Raw genomic sequence first — 16864 nt, 5'->3', positions numbered from 1 at the left:
TTGTATGAAAATAATTTCTATTGGCGGTACAAATGACTGATAGTTTGGTCAAGCAGGCAATATTTTCTATAAAGTAGAAGAAAATTTAGATAAGCGCCACCTTCTATTTAACAACTTTGGCGGTTTTCCGTTACGTTTCATGTTGACTTTTACAAAAGTTCGTTAAGTAAAACTTAACAGATTATTTTACTACTGTGATTTTATTTATGTGAGTACATATTACATGCAATAATTCAATAATGAAAGCATAAAAAACGGTTGTTTCATAATTTTGATTATGTTAGGTTATAGTAGCTTAAAACTTATCTAAAGTTTTCAGATATTGTGAAGTAAAATGACAACTAAAAATAACATAAACGTGTCTGACTTTTTAAAAATTGAAAAAATTGGAGAGGGAACTTATGGAGTCGTATATAAAGGAAAGAATAAAAAAACTGGAGAATTGGTTGCAATGAAAAAAATCAGGTAACACGCCGCCGTGTTAACGTGTATGTATTGTAAACTGTAAGTATACTTTTCCTTAGATTGGAGTCAGAAGATGAAGGAGTACCATCGACTGCTATTAGAGAAATTTCTCTGCTTAAAGAATTAAGACATCCCAATATAGTTTCACTGGCAGATGTTATGATGGAAGAACAAAGGTAATATTATTTATATCTTGTAATAATAATTATATATTTCGTGCAAGAACACTTTATTAACCAGTATCGGTATATCCCTGAATAAGTCAACTGGTAATACATCTATTAAAAAAGTACTGTACTCAAATACAATATCAAATTACATCACATTATGAGATTATTTATCCAGTAGTTTTATGTAGTATACCGTAATAATACTCAAGTTCAATCAAAGATTTATTAACAATGCTGGAAATGTCTTCTGCATCCACAAGTTAATTTTGTGAATATAATCTCCAATTAAATTGACTCCTATAAAATTTTCCAAACTCTAGCCAGTAGCTTCTAAATTTAGATATGGAAGGAGGATCTACCCACTTAATTTCATGTTTTCACTATAGAAACTATAAATTATGTTATCAACTCTTATTTTTACAAATTTCAAAATGTTCTGATCAAATTGACAATAAACAGAACTGAACATTCAACACATGAGACATTTAAAAAAAACTGCATAAGTGTCTCTGTAGCAAAAACTGTGCTTATTTATGAATTGCGATTTTTTGAATTTACGGTGTTAGAACTTTAGTAACAATATTTTACAACTGAAATGTCCCATATGGTACATATATATTGTTTTAGGTGAAAAGGTAAAATGGATAGCTTATGAAATTTTTATTTTCAGATTATACCTAATATTTGAATTTTTAACTATGGATTTGAAAAAATATTTAGACAAAATTGAACCTGGTAAGTACATGGATCCCAAGCTTGTTAAAAGTTATTTTTATCAGATGAATTCAGCAATATTATTCTGCCACCAAAGGCGTGTACTTCACAGAGATTTGAAACCACAGAATTTACTTATTACTGTAGATGGACTGATAAAGGTAAGCACACATTACTTTGATTTTAATATTAACTAGTAAAGAAACAAAAACATTCAAAAATAAAAGACGTGGTTTTTTCCTATTATCATGTGGAACACCTCCCATTTTGTTTCTACTTATCACATTCTATAAAATAGCATATTTTGACATAAAAGTTGGCCTTCAACTTGAAATCAAAAAGACATGAAACATTTGAGAATAAGCAATTTTGTGTTACAATCTTTTTTGACATTACAAAAGGCTTATGATACTGTATAGTGTTTTAATATCATATCAAAATTGAATAACTGGAATATTAGATGTAATATGCCACAATTCATTTCCAATTTTCTCCAATCTCGTGTACAATCAGCATTGTTGCCTCAGAAAAAAAATTCAAGAGAACAGTGTATTGCAAGGATCAATAACAAGTATTACCTATTAATGACATACTAGATGGCAGATTAGATGCTGATAATATTTGACAAAAAGAAAAAACTTGACTAAAACTAGTTACAATAAACTGGAATTATGGTCTAAACTGATTGGATTACAATAATCTCCAACAAAAAATAATTGTATTTTGTTCACAAAAAAACATAATGTCCCTATACCTGAACTGAAGCTAAACGATCAAACACAAATAATATTTATATAGATGATTTTAAAAAGCATGCCATAAATATGAAAACTGTAGCCAGTAAAAATTGGGAAGCTTATGAAAATACATTGTTACATATATATCAATCTTTAGTAAGATCTAAACTAGACTATGGTGCCATAATTTACACTTCCACTAAAACATCAATATTGAAATCCGTATACCCAGTATATTACTACGTAATAACTTTTATTTTGGAAATCCTAAAACTATTCTCAAAATTCACATACAATTGGATGGTCGAAAGTATTAAAGACAGGCGCTGAGGGTCACAAAAATCGATATTTTTTTTACATTTTTTGCAAACATTTCGTTTTCTATAGGTTTTATTCTATTTGTATTTATAAATATTGTAGGAAATTTAATTCTCTACAGTTTTGAAAAATTACTGTAAGAAATATTTTAATTACATTTTAATTATGTTCTCATTTACACTAATAGCATTTGAAGTAGAAAAGAATTGAGTATATCTTATTTTAAAATCCATAAACTTCTGCAGCATTTGAAGAAGAAAGCTGTCCAGTTTAGAGATTATTTGAGAGTGGCATGCAAACCTTATTAGCAGTTTATAATGCTCCAAAATCTGTGGATAATATCGATAATCTCTGTTATGCACTATACGTCAAGTCATACCCTAGGAATGAGTTTGGACAATCCGTAACGAATTCCTGGAACCTATCATGACTAGTTTACCACCTGTACCAGATGAATAACCCAATAAAATATTCTGCAACTGCAAAATTGGCTGTGGTTCAAGATGTGGATGCAGGAATATGGGGTTACAGTGCTCTTTAGCTTGCGACTAGTGTAATGGACAAGCTTGACTCAATGTTGTACCATATCAGACTGATATTAATGATGATAGAACCTTTCACCCAGAAATCGTGAATGACATGGAGACAAATATTGTTGAAGACAGTAACAAAAAGGAAATAAAAGCTCTGCTGTGGAGGGACGATGACGAGGATGATGAAGAAGAGAATTAAAATTAGCACTTGTTCTCAAAATTTTTATTAATTTTGACAATAATAAATGACACGTTTAATAAAAACATTAATTAAAAACTCATTTCTGTTCTTCTTTATTTATATGAAAAGCCATTAGTATAAATTAGATTAAAATTAAAATACTGTTTAAGTATTTTTCTCAACAATTTCTTACATGGCCAGTAAATTGACACTTGTTTAAAAATAGATAAGTAACCAAAAAAAAAAAAAATTGATCTATAAGTTATTAAAAAATGATACTTTTACATTTAGCAAAAAATCATAACCTTAATATTACAAGTTTTTGATGAAAACTACCAGTTGACCTGAGATAAATCTCTGACCGCGCGCTCTACGCTCTCTATCTCGAAAACAGTTCAAGGTATAAAAAAATGTTAAATACAAAAGTTATAGAGAATTGAATTCTCCACAATAATGCTAATAAATACAAATAGTGTAAAATCCATAGAAAACGAGATATTTGCAAAAAATATAAAAAAATCGATTTTTGTGACCTTTCACCCATGACTATAAAAATTGAGACCATCCAATTATATGTGAATTTTGAAAATAGGAAATATAATTGGTTATTTGAAGGACATTGGCTTATACATATTATTGTAAATATTTGTTTATTTGTAAAATGGATTGTAATTTAATGTGTATATTCTGTGCTAATAACCCTAGTAGTTGAAGCAACTACAAAAAAGATGGACTTCATCTAAACCCTTCAATTAAGGTTTTGGTTAAAGGTTTATATGAAATATAGAATCATATACTTTAAATGAAACCCAGCATACTTAGAAAATGTTTAAAATATGATTTATTTATAATTAGTATTCATGTCAAAAATATATGTGCCAATGGATATTATCCTTTTGTTAGGTTGCAGATTTTGGTCTTGGACGGGCATTTGGAGTTCCAGTAAGAGCATATACACATGAAGTAGTAACATTATGGTACAGAGCACCTGAAGTACTTTTAGGCTCATCAAGATACTCATGTCCCATTGACATATGGTCTTTAGGTTGTATATTTGCAGAAATGGCCACAAAAAGGCCATTGTTCCAAGGTGATTCAGAAATAGATCAGTTATTCAGAATTTTCAGGTTAGTAATCATGTTTGCAGTTTTTGTCTCCTGAATACCAATTTAACATTGGATGTTGTTGCCATTTATGTGTAAGATACGAAGATAAATTGAAAAGTTTTCGAGCCTAGAGTAAAAGTCATTTTTTTGAGTTTTATTGATCTGTGTTTCTTGTAGGCAATTCATAATATTTTATACCTTGTTACATTTTAAAATATAAGTTCATAACTTTAGTTTAATTTCTAACGATATTCAGTATTATCAGGCTGGCAACTAATTACTTATGCTTTTTACTGATAGAGAGCCTCGCTTTATTTTTTAATTAACTTATGTTAGTGATACTGGTCACATTGACTTTAGAAGCAAGTAAATGGGTTGCAGAAACGAACGAAGTTTATTTTACTTTTTTATTTCTGTAAAGGAAAGAAAGCTGCTGCGGCTCAAAAAGAAATATGTGAAGTTTATGGTGATGATTGCTTAACAGAGCGTAAATGTCCAAATTGGTATATAAAATTCCGTACTGGAGATTTGAAAAACATTTAAAATTCTTGGGCTAGTTAAGAAGCTTGATATTTTGGTACTTCACAAATTGAAAGAAATTCGTTCAACACAACAATCATCACTGGTGATGAAAAATGGGTTCTGTACATAGTACAAAAACGATCATGGAACAAACACGATGAACCAGTACAAACCACATGGATATCTGAAAAACAACAAAAAAAGCTGACGCTGTCAGTTTTGTGCGATTACAAAGGTGCTGTTTACAAGGAACCAAACGATAAATTCTGTTGTTTTTGTCAAAAATTAATGAAACTGGATGAAGCAATCAAAGAAAAACTACCAGAATTATCAAATCGGAAAGGTCTAGTGTTCCACCATGATAATGCAAGGCCTCACACATCTTTGGTAACTCATGGGAAACTATTAGAGCTTGGCTAGGAAGTGATACATCTCCCATACAGCCCTGATCTGACACAATATGACAACTTTTTATTTTGAAGTTTGCAGAATTCTTTGAATGATCAAACTTTCACAAATGACGATGACCTTCAATCACACCTGGTTCTGTTTTTTGCTGATAAGGGCCAGACATTTTATGAGCGCGGAATCATGAAGCTGAAAGAATGATGGCAAAAAGTCATTGTTTGTTAAAAAGAGTTTTATTTAAACTAAAAAAACCGAAATTACTCTGTCGCCAATCCAATATATAACTATGAAAACTTTTCAGTTACTTAAATATATTGACAGTCTTGTGTTTGATAACCATTTGATATATTTTAGAATTTTAAGAACGCCAACTGATGAACTCTGGCCTGATGTATCATCTTTTCCCAATTACAAAGCTACATTCCCAAATTGGACCCACTTTAACCTCGCTAGTCAAGTTAAAAATTTAGATGATGATGGAATAGATTTATTGGAACAGATGTTGGTTTATGATCCATCAAAAAGGATATCAGCTAAGAGAATTGCTACACATTCGTATTTACAAGATGTTGACCTATCAGTGAAACCAACATTTACTGATTGTTGAAAATTTACTTTTTCATGATATTAGTTTATTATAGGAGATGCTGGCTTCCATTTTGTTTGCTAAAAAGTTTGTCGAGAGAATTCTTAGAACTTACTAGTTTATACATTTAATCAGGAGTAATGTTACAAAAATGTAAATCTCTAGAATATTCTCAAATACAAACAAAAGATGTCCTCTTAATAGGAATATATTTTTTAATCAATAAGCTTAAGATTTTCGGTAAATTATTTTTATTGTACTTTTGGATTAAATAAGATCAGATCTCTTAGTTCAAGCTATTAACCATGAACAAATTAATTTTATATTATTCCATGAACATTGAAAGTATTTGAAAGATTTGATATGAATTAGCTAACTGGTTTGATTACTTTTCTATTAGTGGACAAATGACTTCATATGATTATTTAGAACGAATTTTACCCAGTTGATTTCATGGCGCATGATGTAATAAAAGTTTTAGAACAACTGTTTAAACATAGGGATTTATTTCATCTTTAGATATTTTTTCATTTATTTTTAAATTTGATTAATATCCTTGACATCAAAATTGTTTTATTATAAATACAAATATATGTCTTTGAATACCATTTGTTCAATAAAATGGAGGCTAGTATCAATCAACTACTTTGGGTCAATCACTTTATTTATTATATTTTTTATTTCTATGTAATTTTTTGGTAACTTTATAAAAATATTTAATTCATGTTTAATTATCACCAATCTTAGCAAAAACCGAATTGTTTTATATTAGTTTGATTTCTATAATAAATAAGCAGATATGCATGTTTACACATTTAAATGCTTATGAATGTGAAATTTAGTATATTAGAAATTTTTTTTCGCTTTCAACTTATGTTCTAGACAATTATTTGGAACAAATTTGTGTTGCCAATCAAAATATTTAAATGAAAAGTGGATAGCACAATAACTATTTGAAAAATACGAAACATTCTCAATTTTTTACTAGTTACTACAATTTTTACAATACATCTTAGATTGCATCCAAAATTCTTTAGTAGAAAAGTAATAAAACAAATAAAATTAACTAGTAATATTATGAAAAATTCAATTTTCTAAATTTAGAACTACAAAGGTACTTTGAGTCTATTTTAAAATTCCTTTTCTAATATTTCAACTGTTCAAAACAAATTATTGTAGAAAAGATGCATTATCATATTGGTGTTTGTTTTTAAAATAATTTAACCTATCAATTTAAAATTTTTTTATCTGAAAATGTTCAACTTTTGGTCTATAAATTCTTTAAGCTAAACTTACAAATGGCTTTGTAAGTCGCAGTTTAAACGTTATTACTTTTGATTAATACATCATCGTCAGAACAGTCTTATCACTGAAGCTGATGTTTTAGAACCATATTATCCACTTGGTTACTAGTTCCTTGATTGTTACTATTAACAAGTTATATATGCAAAATTAACAAATTGCTTCGAAAATCACTGTTTAAAGATTATTACTTTTGGTTTGTAGATCATAGACAGAACAATCTTCTCACTAATAATTGTGTGTGGTTCCCAAGCTGAAGTTTTAGAACCACATAATCCACTTGGTTACAGGTTTCTTGTTTGTTGTTATTAACAAGTTATATATGCAAATTAGCAAGTTGCTTCGAAAATCACTTTGAAAACTACTACTTTTGGTTTTTAGATCATAGACAGAACAATCTTCTCATTGATAATTGTGAGTGATTTCCAAGCTGAAGTTTTAGAACCCTAATATCTACTTGGTTACTGCTTCCTTGATTGTAGTTTTTAACAAGTTATATATGCAAAACTAACAAATTGCTTCGAACATCACGGTTTGAAGACTATTACTTTTGAATTGTGTATCATATGCATAACAATCTTATCAATGTTACTTATGTGTGATTCCCAAGTTGAAGTTTTAAAATGTGTCCTCTTGACTACTACATTATCTCTATGCACAACTTAATATTGTACGTACATAATATGTATTGTCACAAAAATTCAATATAAACTACATGAAATTTTTGGGAATATTGTACTTAGTTTAAATATTAGATTTACGACGTAAACGTTGACATGTAAGAAGAATATAGAATTTTTCGTGACAAAACATTTCTCCATGTTACCTTATATATTCACACATTTCGAAGACACAAAATATTATTTGGAGAAACTCTGCCACTTTTAAAAATCAGTTGCCTAACATCTACTAAACTCTAACAAACATAGTAGCATCATTTTAATGTTATAATTGTGCCATTATTTAGTATTAAATGGTTGTGCCAAATTTTGTTAAGTAGAAACTAACTGTCATATACATATTATCTATTATTTATATTAATTGCTTTTATATTTTTATAAAGTACGTTGTAAAATAAAACTAACCATACTACTGAACATACTGTTTACACTACCACTACACCAACACTCAAAATTACACTGTCCCGCGTTTCGATAACCAAATTATCTTAAGTGTTGGTATAGTGGTAATGTAAACAATGTGTTCAGCATGAATATAAGTATATTCAAGTATATTCAACCAACATCATTTTTGTTTTTGCTTGCCACTTGGAAAGATTTCATGTTTTTAGAATTACTATAATTCCGTATATAAAGTATTATATATAATATCTAGTTTCAATTACAACGAACTATTATATGGTGTGATAGTGTTATGATGCTACTGTTTTTTTTTTGAAACAATTTAAATCACTTCATATTGAAGCAACCATTTTAAACTGTTTTGCAATTTACACTTTTTTATAATATACGATTTTTTACCAAAGCTTGAGGTAAATCAATGGATGTATCAAATTCAGTGAAAAAACTCAATATCATTTATAATAATGAAATAAATACGATGAAAAAAGTTTTTTATGAAACATTTTATATTCCACTTTACAAATGTGACTTGGAAAACTAAAATTGCGAATTTTACTACTAATAAACTTCACTGGGTATTCATAAAAGGAAGAATCTCATATTTAATTTGTATTTTAATCGAAAGGTAACAAACCCTTGTATTTACGAACCTTTTTTATTGTTGCCTTCGATATATCACCTAAACAATCTTATTTAAAAGCAGTTTTGCTTGAGCTATTATTATATATTATTTTACATACAATTATTTGTATAATATTCCTATCACCAAAATAGAAGAGACATAAAATATCAGCTCCAATTTTCTACACTAATTATATATCTACTTTTATTAAAATTTTGACAACACATTCATCAAAACTCTCCCTTCAATATTAGAGATTATTATGGAATGTTGCTGGATATATTCACTTCATCCCAATAAATATAATAGTCTCAGCATATTTTCTAGCGTTCATTTAATCGAAATTTATAACAAATTAAAATTTAATCCTATTTTATTCACTCTTATTTACAAATTTCAATAGTCAGTTGTAATTCGCCATAAAAATCATTTCCCTTATTCTTTACACTATTTTATTTATACATTTAAATAATTTACATTAAGATACATATATACTGCAACAAACTTGAGAGGGTATACAAAATGCCTCTTGTATTTTTGAAAAAGTCCAGAAATAAATTTTTTAGCGCTCTTTCGAAATAGCACAGAAAAACAACTCAAAAGTTTCCATAATTGTAGTTTTCAGAGATCGAAAAATGACATAAATAATCATTGACTAGTAAATAATATCTTTCATTTACTGAACTTCTATTTTCAAACCAAACAGTCGTACCTTTATCAATATAGTAGATGCAAACTTTTACTCTCACAAGTGTGTTGCTAAAAAATAAATAATATACATGTTTATAGGTTTTCTAATTACCAAAAAGGTTTCATTTTTAAAACTTTTTTGGTACAATAATGGTATAATAAATATGCAGAATGAGGAATATATATTAGAATGATGATTAATTTGTTATATATTTGGATCATTCTATGTATATATTGTTATTTGACCTTTACACTCTAAATGCGGAGTGAAACCTATAACTACAAAAATAAGTTTTATTATTTATAGAAGTAATATTTTCATTTGATATTTTTATATTTTCCTAGACTAGATTTTGTTTTTAAGCAAAATATTTTACTGTATATGGTCATATTTACGATTATTAAACTATATTTGTTTTTCATTTTACTTTTTATTATTTATTTTTATTCTAATATTCATTTTTCCAAGTACTATATGATTTGAATACTTCATAAAAATAATGAAACTTTATGTCATTGAAGTTTTCATTTTCTTTATAAATAATATGAATGAAAATGTGCAAAATTTTAATCAACTTCAAATTACTGTTCTATAATCTATAGAATTTTGCCTGGCAAGTATTCGACAATGCCTTTTTGTACCTAACACAACAAAATCAAATAAATTCAATTACACACTTAAAAGGGATAGTCTGGTCTATAATCCTAAATTTTAGGCATTTTTGAAACTAACTTAAAAAAAATGAAAAACATTTTACTATTGATTTTTTTATATGATATTTAGTGACTTTTTAAGAACATAAAAAAATCGCTTAACTATGACGTTGGTTCTCAGGAGCGTACATTAAATCTTAACGAATACTATAATAAATTGATATATACTGGTTCCTTCTCCTCGGTTATCTCTACAGTTATGGATTGCTGTATACGAGTTAATATTGAATAGGTATACATAATTTTGATATAACCTGGTTTCAGTAAAAACTATTATATGAATGTTCCAGTCACTACCATTTTTAAGTATATGCTGTAGATCTTCCACCCTTAAGCTTCTTATGTTTATATACACTATAGCTAACTTTTCTTTCTTTTCTTGCTCCATTTTTTTAAACTTGTTATACTTTTTCTTATTTAAATTTTCAAGTCATCTTCTCTCCACACTCTCGTAACTGGATCCCCTTCATTTTTCCTGAGAAAAATCTTGCCATTTTTGTAGTAGACTGTCCACAACTTATTTCTCTTCTTAAAATCTAATACTTGTTTGAATAACCTTCAATTTGCCTGTGTTAGGTCTTAGTTAAAGTAGATATTTCTGTTTGCGCCTTTCAAACCACACTCTTGTTATTTTATACCTTTTGTTTCTTTTACTCGTTTAATCACATCAAGTTTAGTTTATGATCGTCCAACTTTAGGAGTATTGGTGGAGTATTTTTATAAGTAATTCTGTAGACTGCTACTATGTCTTCTTCTCGTGCGTTGATTTTCATGCATTTTACTATTTGTTTTATTATTTTTTTAGGTTCGTCTTCAGTTTTGTTTTGGTATACCAACAATTACCAGATTTTTTGTTTTTTTTCTGTTCTTAGTTATTCAGATTTGCTTCTAGTACCTGCAATCGTTGTTTTAGAGCTTGGTTTTCCGTTTTCAGCATCTCGTCTTCTTTATTGCCTCCTGCCTCCATTTTCTGATCTTCAAAAGCGTCCGACATGTACTGCATGGATGTCTTCAAATTTTCTGCATCATCTTCCATTTTTTTTGTGAAACGGACGAAAATATTTTTCATATAGCTCCTTTACGACTGCTTTAGTTGGTTTTCATCAGATTTTTATAGAAAATCGTCGAGATCGGATTTTTTAAACTCACTTTTTGCATGTGTTTTGCAAAATACTACAACATTTAACACGAGCAGTTGGTAGATACCAATAACATTACTCTACCCCCTTTATACATCAAATTGGGGCCCTTGATTTTTATGTTTCAGAACAATAGCTATGATGAAACGTAGGTGGTAGTCGAGGTCTCTCTGAAAATTCCTTTTATGTTAAAGTTCTGTATAGACCCCATTTTGTTTTTGAACGCTCTGTAAAAATTAATTTAATTGCTTCAAAAGATGTATAATAGTCATCTTATTACATTTTGCATCTGATATAAAGTTTTTTTGAAAAAAAATTCCAAAAATGATCTTCAAAATCCGAGCTCTACAGTGGTGTTACTCCTTAAGACGAAATAGAAAAGATTTCTTATGTCGATATCTGACCACACATGAATCTTGCATTCGCCTCTACACACTTTATTTAAAATGGAAGACATCTGAGTGAAGTGACTAGGAAGATTTGAGAAGCGTTGTACTGATTTTATCACTAGAAGGAATAAAACCAAAAGTAACTAGAAAACTAGTTTTTTGTTTATTATACCAGTGTGTTTTGGTCATTATGGATAAATGAGGCGAATACAATAAACTAAGAATTTCTAAATAGTGGAAGAATAATAATCTGGGTTTGTTTATTACAATACAATATTAAATAAACTCAACATAATAAAGAATCTATTATTATTTCAACAAAAAACTGCATAGAAAAAAGCATTCTATATTATAGAGAATAAGAGTAAGAGGTAGATTACTAAAAGTAAACTAAATGAAAACAATTATAGACTACAGATAAAACGAAGTCACGGATTCGACCAAGAAAAAACATGAAAGGTGATACTGGCAATCAGTACATATGTTACCATGCGACTTTAGGGATAAAAGACTGAAGAGAAGTTTATCATTTCGCGTATCTATAAGGGTCTAATTTAACTAATTCCCCCTTATCTTAGTGTTTATTTTGATAATTAAATAAAAATATTCGTGGTTATTAAAATTCTAGATTGAAAGGAAAACAATTTATTGTACAGAATCACAAAACAAAAAAATATGAGATGTATACATATAACATAAATAACTGAATATATTACACTGCATACTCTATAATCATAATTCAAAAATAAAACTAAGTATGGAACAACAAAACTTATAAAATTCAAAATACTAAAAGTAATGTCAGTTTATAAAAATGGAATGTGTAATGTTATTCTACTTTAATTATAATGATGGAACCTATATGCTCCTTAATATCAATAGATCTAAAAAATAGTCACAACTTGGACGGATATATTTCTTAAGTACCTGAATGAGTAAAAATGTTAGTGTCCAATATTTATTTTATACATAATATGTAAACTAAGTGATACTTAATTCAACTCCCAACTTGAAATATATTGTATTGTGCCATGAAGCAGTAAGTCATGAAACTTCAGAGAACATAATTTGAGGAACGTTTGTATATTGGCATTAACTGCCGATATTTTTTTTTGATGTTACTCTTCGCCCAGAAACAACACCATTATTAACAACCCAACAGGGATGAATAGAGTAGGGTGAGTGAATGCCTGCTTGAATCTACATCTTCAACGCTGAGCCACAAACCTCATAAATAATAATTTTAATAAAGAATTAAAAGATTTAGATATAAGCGAATAATATGGTTTCCATTTAAAGCAAAATGAATCATATTAACCAAATATAAAAAATACAAGATTTTTTCACAAATTTGAATTTTTCACATTGGACAATAATATTTTTACGCTAAAATTATTTCTAAATAACCACAATATTGAAGTATAAATAAGAAATATATTTAAGATAACGAATTTTTGAGCAATGCATATTCGTGAGAAATCTTCCACTTGAGATATATTTTTATGAAGACTTTTATTAAATTTGAAATCAAATTTAAACAGGAACTAATACATGCATAAGCCACCATACTATCTAACGGTTTATTCATAAGAATACATCTCTTGATACCTAAATTTATATATCATTTTTTGGTCAACCTCAATATTATGATAAAAGAACATGACACAGTCATGGAACGCTATCAACTAATAAAAGATATGCATTTCTTGTATAGAGACTCACTCCAAATTTTTGAGTAAGATACCAGTTTCGAACCACTGTACTCTGCAAAAAGTTTTGAAAGTTCAAGAACATTGAATAAAATAAAAAAAATGCTGAAAACAAAAAAAACCATTTCATTTGAAAAAATTAAGTTGCATTTGATATGTTGTCAGGTAAATATTTCATTTTATTAACTCAAATTTTCATGAAACTTTTTTTATAAATCATTATTTATGTTTATTTGAAATAGAGGGGGGTAATTTTATAATGAAAACCCGAGACATCTGGTTACAAACAAAAAATATTTCAAAAATGCATGTTATTTCTAAAGTATTAAAAAAAGTTTTTGTCAGTTTATGCTGTAATGTATGCTTTGATTTTATGTATATATTGTCTGTGTAAGTAAAACAGTTTGATTCTCTTACTAACTATATCTGTGCCATATTCAATTCCATAAATAACTGTATACTTCAATATTTATAAAACAAACATAAAATTTATGTCAATATGATGTGAATATTTCATTTCACTACACTGAATTAAAAGTATATTGGAAGCTTGATTAGTTGAAGATACCATTTTTCATCTTCCTTTTTCAATAAATCCAATATGTAAATGATAAACAATTATCATAGTCAAACAGCATTAGTCAGGATAGATAACAGTGATACAAATGGAATACCAATAAAAATCAAAGTAAGACAACCCCTGTTTAACCTTTATTCAGAGATCATATTTCGGGATGCTATCCATTGCAGGACACAGGGAGTAAAAATAACGGGCGATTTTATATTTTATAAACAACGTAAAGTACGCAGAAGATACTACCATCATTGGAGAAAATATAGGAGACTTGCAAATGTTACTGGACAGAGTTCATGAGGCTGATCAAAGATGGGGTATTAATATAGACATCAAGAAAACGAAATGGATAACTGCAAGTACAATGTATATGTGAAAGGGACGCTTACAGCTGACATCATCAATAAAATAAATCCGTTCGGAATGTGGTAGATCGCAAAAAGCTATCCTGGTTACGAAATATTAGATATTGGACCAGACTGTAAGTAGAACGACTATTCCTAGTAGCGACAGATAAAGACCAATTCAACCAAATTGTGATAATAACCAACACTTGAAGACAAATACAGTACTGAAAGAAAAAAAAGGAGCAGCAGATTAAATCAGTAAGTTCAAGCAAATTTGAATGCACAATGCACATATCTATCTTATTTGACGGAAGTTTTTTGACTTAGTAGAAGGGTAGGTTTGAAAAGGTTTATTGGGCACGCCAGTTGATCACAATATCTGGTGGCTAAGTTCCGGGGTAAAGACTAATCATCATTAAAATGTATTCGCATATTCAAGCAAATCATTTAAAAACCATACACTTGATCATTTTCCTCATGTGAATTCCCACTGTTCAACAATACTTTAAAATGCATCAGCACGATTCATTTGTAAATGGAAGTAATAGATTGATAGTATTGTAAAAAATGAATGCAAGAAAGTTAATTTTATTTAATATCATTTAATACACAATATTTAAATTGAATAAATATCCAAATATTAAAAAAGTAGCAAGTATCCTGTGTACATTCGATCTATTTTTAAAAAGAAATGTTTTCATTATTAAAATAAGTAAGAACAGACATATGTCAAGGCTTAAGGATGAATATATCCAATTGATTCTTAAAATAATAACCACATATATTAAATCTGATAAACTTAGCAAAAAAAGTCAGGTATCCTAATCTTAAAGCTCAAATTAATTATATGACTGAAGAAAGTTTTAAATGATTCGATATAGTTTTAATTTCAGACCTTGATATTGGGATACTTGATGAATGAAGTTTATGAAATGCCATATTCAATATTTACAAATATTGTGATAATATCACTATAATATTCTAAAAATTACGAAATTATACACTAGCAAATGAGAGAGATTGTTTCAATAAATATAAAATATCTAAATATAACATTAGAACTATAAATGTTTTTTTTTAAATTATAGGAAAATGTGTGGGAGAGTGTTTGAACTTTCAGTATCTATCAGTGAAACGGTTCAGCAGATATGTAGATAATATTGCGGCTGGTTATGAGTCTCATGAGATTCTTTGATGATATTGTTATATTAATGACCCATATGCAAAAAATGTATTGTATTGTCTTGAGAATATAATTTAAATAACTTGTGAAAATAAGGTATCAGATTACGTGCTGGAATGAAAATAAAATTGTCAATTTTGCAGATACTACTTTTTAAAGAATACAATAAAAAAATAGTTATCGTTTGGCAAAACTGTTAGAGTAACTGTAGTTGCAAATTCTAATTTCTGGATTGAGGAGATTTTTATTATTAATGAATCAATTTTTATTATTAATAAAATCACTTCATATTAAAAAGTTAATAATTCTCTCTGTATGATCGATGTGCTAACCGTTCCACTTCCTTTACACATTATTAAAGAAATTTAAAATATTCAACTATTTCAAGTCATAAACATAACCATAAAAATAATCTCATTATTATAATATATGTAGAATGATAATAAACCATGCTATACACCCTTAAAATACTTCTATACAAATTAAAATATACATAAAACGTCATGAGTTTTTTTGTTTGAGTAATGCTTAATATTGCTAAAATTAATAAGAATAAATATAAAGATCTTATTCATCACAGTGTCTATAAAAATGGAAATTATATTCTAAATAATCTAATCCCAATTTAGATGAAGGGAGCTTGCAAGTATTCTGTAACAAAAAAAAATGTGATACAAAATATTCTTACGAAACTAATAAATATTCATCAACTTGCAACTAAATATGAAAGTACGTTGGTTATAAAGGTTTTTTTATGAAATTCGTTTCTGTAAATCTGCCTCTGATCAATTATATTACAAAGAAAGTGTAAGATATTTAAAAATATGGCACCTTTCTTATAGCCGTTTTATTGATGCCGTCTTATACATAATAATTTGAAAATCAATTTATAAATTACATAAATTAGATGAAAAAATCCGTAGAAAAGTTATGAAAACTAATGTTTACTTAATGTCGCTATTGAAATAAATCTTGTAAACACTTCAGACAGTAATCAAGACCTTTCAGAATAGCAATAGAGAAGATCTCTAATGAAAATGAATATTAACGGTTCTTGAAATTAAACTAGTACATCAAGAATAGGGGTTTATAATCCTCTCTCAACTTCCATATAACTCTATTGTAAGCTATATATTTTTGTAACTTTATTCTTTTTGCCTAACTCATTTAACTTGTCAGACATTCCCAAACCACCTTGAATCTAATAACAGAGCTTTAATGTCTGCTTGGCTATCGTGAGGTTTCGGTTTGTCCCTATTGAATCCTTCTCTAAACATCTGCTTGAGATTTTTTTCGACCACGCAATAATATAAGGAGACGTGGAAGAAATCTACCCACTTCTAGTGCAGTTGTTGGGCATGTTTTCATAGCCC

General features: G+C 28.2%; 2 protein-coding genes across 5 annotated transcripts in view; one reads left to right on the top strand and one right to left on the bottom strand.

Moving 5' to 3' along the window:
* The first annotated feature begins 68 nt into the window (after positions 1–68).
* On the top strand, positions 69–9863 carry LOC130895507 (cyclin-dependent kinase 1). Of its 4 annotated transcripts, none has more exons than XR_009059472.1 (7): positions 69–208; positions 313–465; positions 525–641; positions 1306–1510; positions 4022–4245; positions 5509–7460; positions 7525–9863. XR_009059472.1 is itself a non-coding variant. In XM_057802840.1 (6 exons), exons 2-6 carry the CDS (start codon positions 335–337, stop codon positions 5759–5761), a joined length of 930 nt encoding a protein of 309 aa, XP_057658823.1. In that variant the 5' UTR covers positions 69–208; positions 313–334; the 3' UTR covers positions 5762–9863. The 4 variants fall into 4 exon arrangements, 2 of the variants coding, with proteins under 2 accessions (XP_057658823.1, XP_057658822.1); XR_009059473.1 differs by having other exon boundaries at positions 88–208; positions 320–465; XM_057802840.1 differs by having other exon boundaries at positions 5509–9863.
* Positions 9864–12307: 2444 nt separating this feature from the next.
* The window catches only part of LOC130895505 (myelin regulatory factor-like protein), a 103966-nt gene continuing 99409 nt past the window's right edge, over positions 12308–16864 (bottom strand). Inside the window, exon 20 of the mRNA XM_057802837.1 lies at positions 12308–16142. Within this exon, the coding sequence (XP_057658820.1) occupies positions 16059–16142 (84 nt within the window). The 3' untranslated portion in view covers positions 12308–16058. The remainder of the gene's footprint in view (positions 16143–16864) is intronic.

Source organism: Diorhabda carinulata, chromosome 6 (assembly GCF_026250575.1).
Source record: "Diorhabda carinulata isolate Delta chromosome 6, icDioCari1.1, whole genome shotgun sequence".
NCBI lineage: Eukaryota > Metazoa > Arthropoda > Insecta > Coleoptera > Chrysomelidae > Diorhabda > Diorhabda carinulata.
The sequence above is the reverse complement of the archived record's forward strand: the minus strand, read 5'-3'. Positions and strand labels throughout refer to the sequence as shown.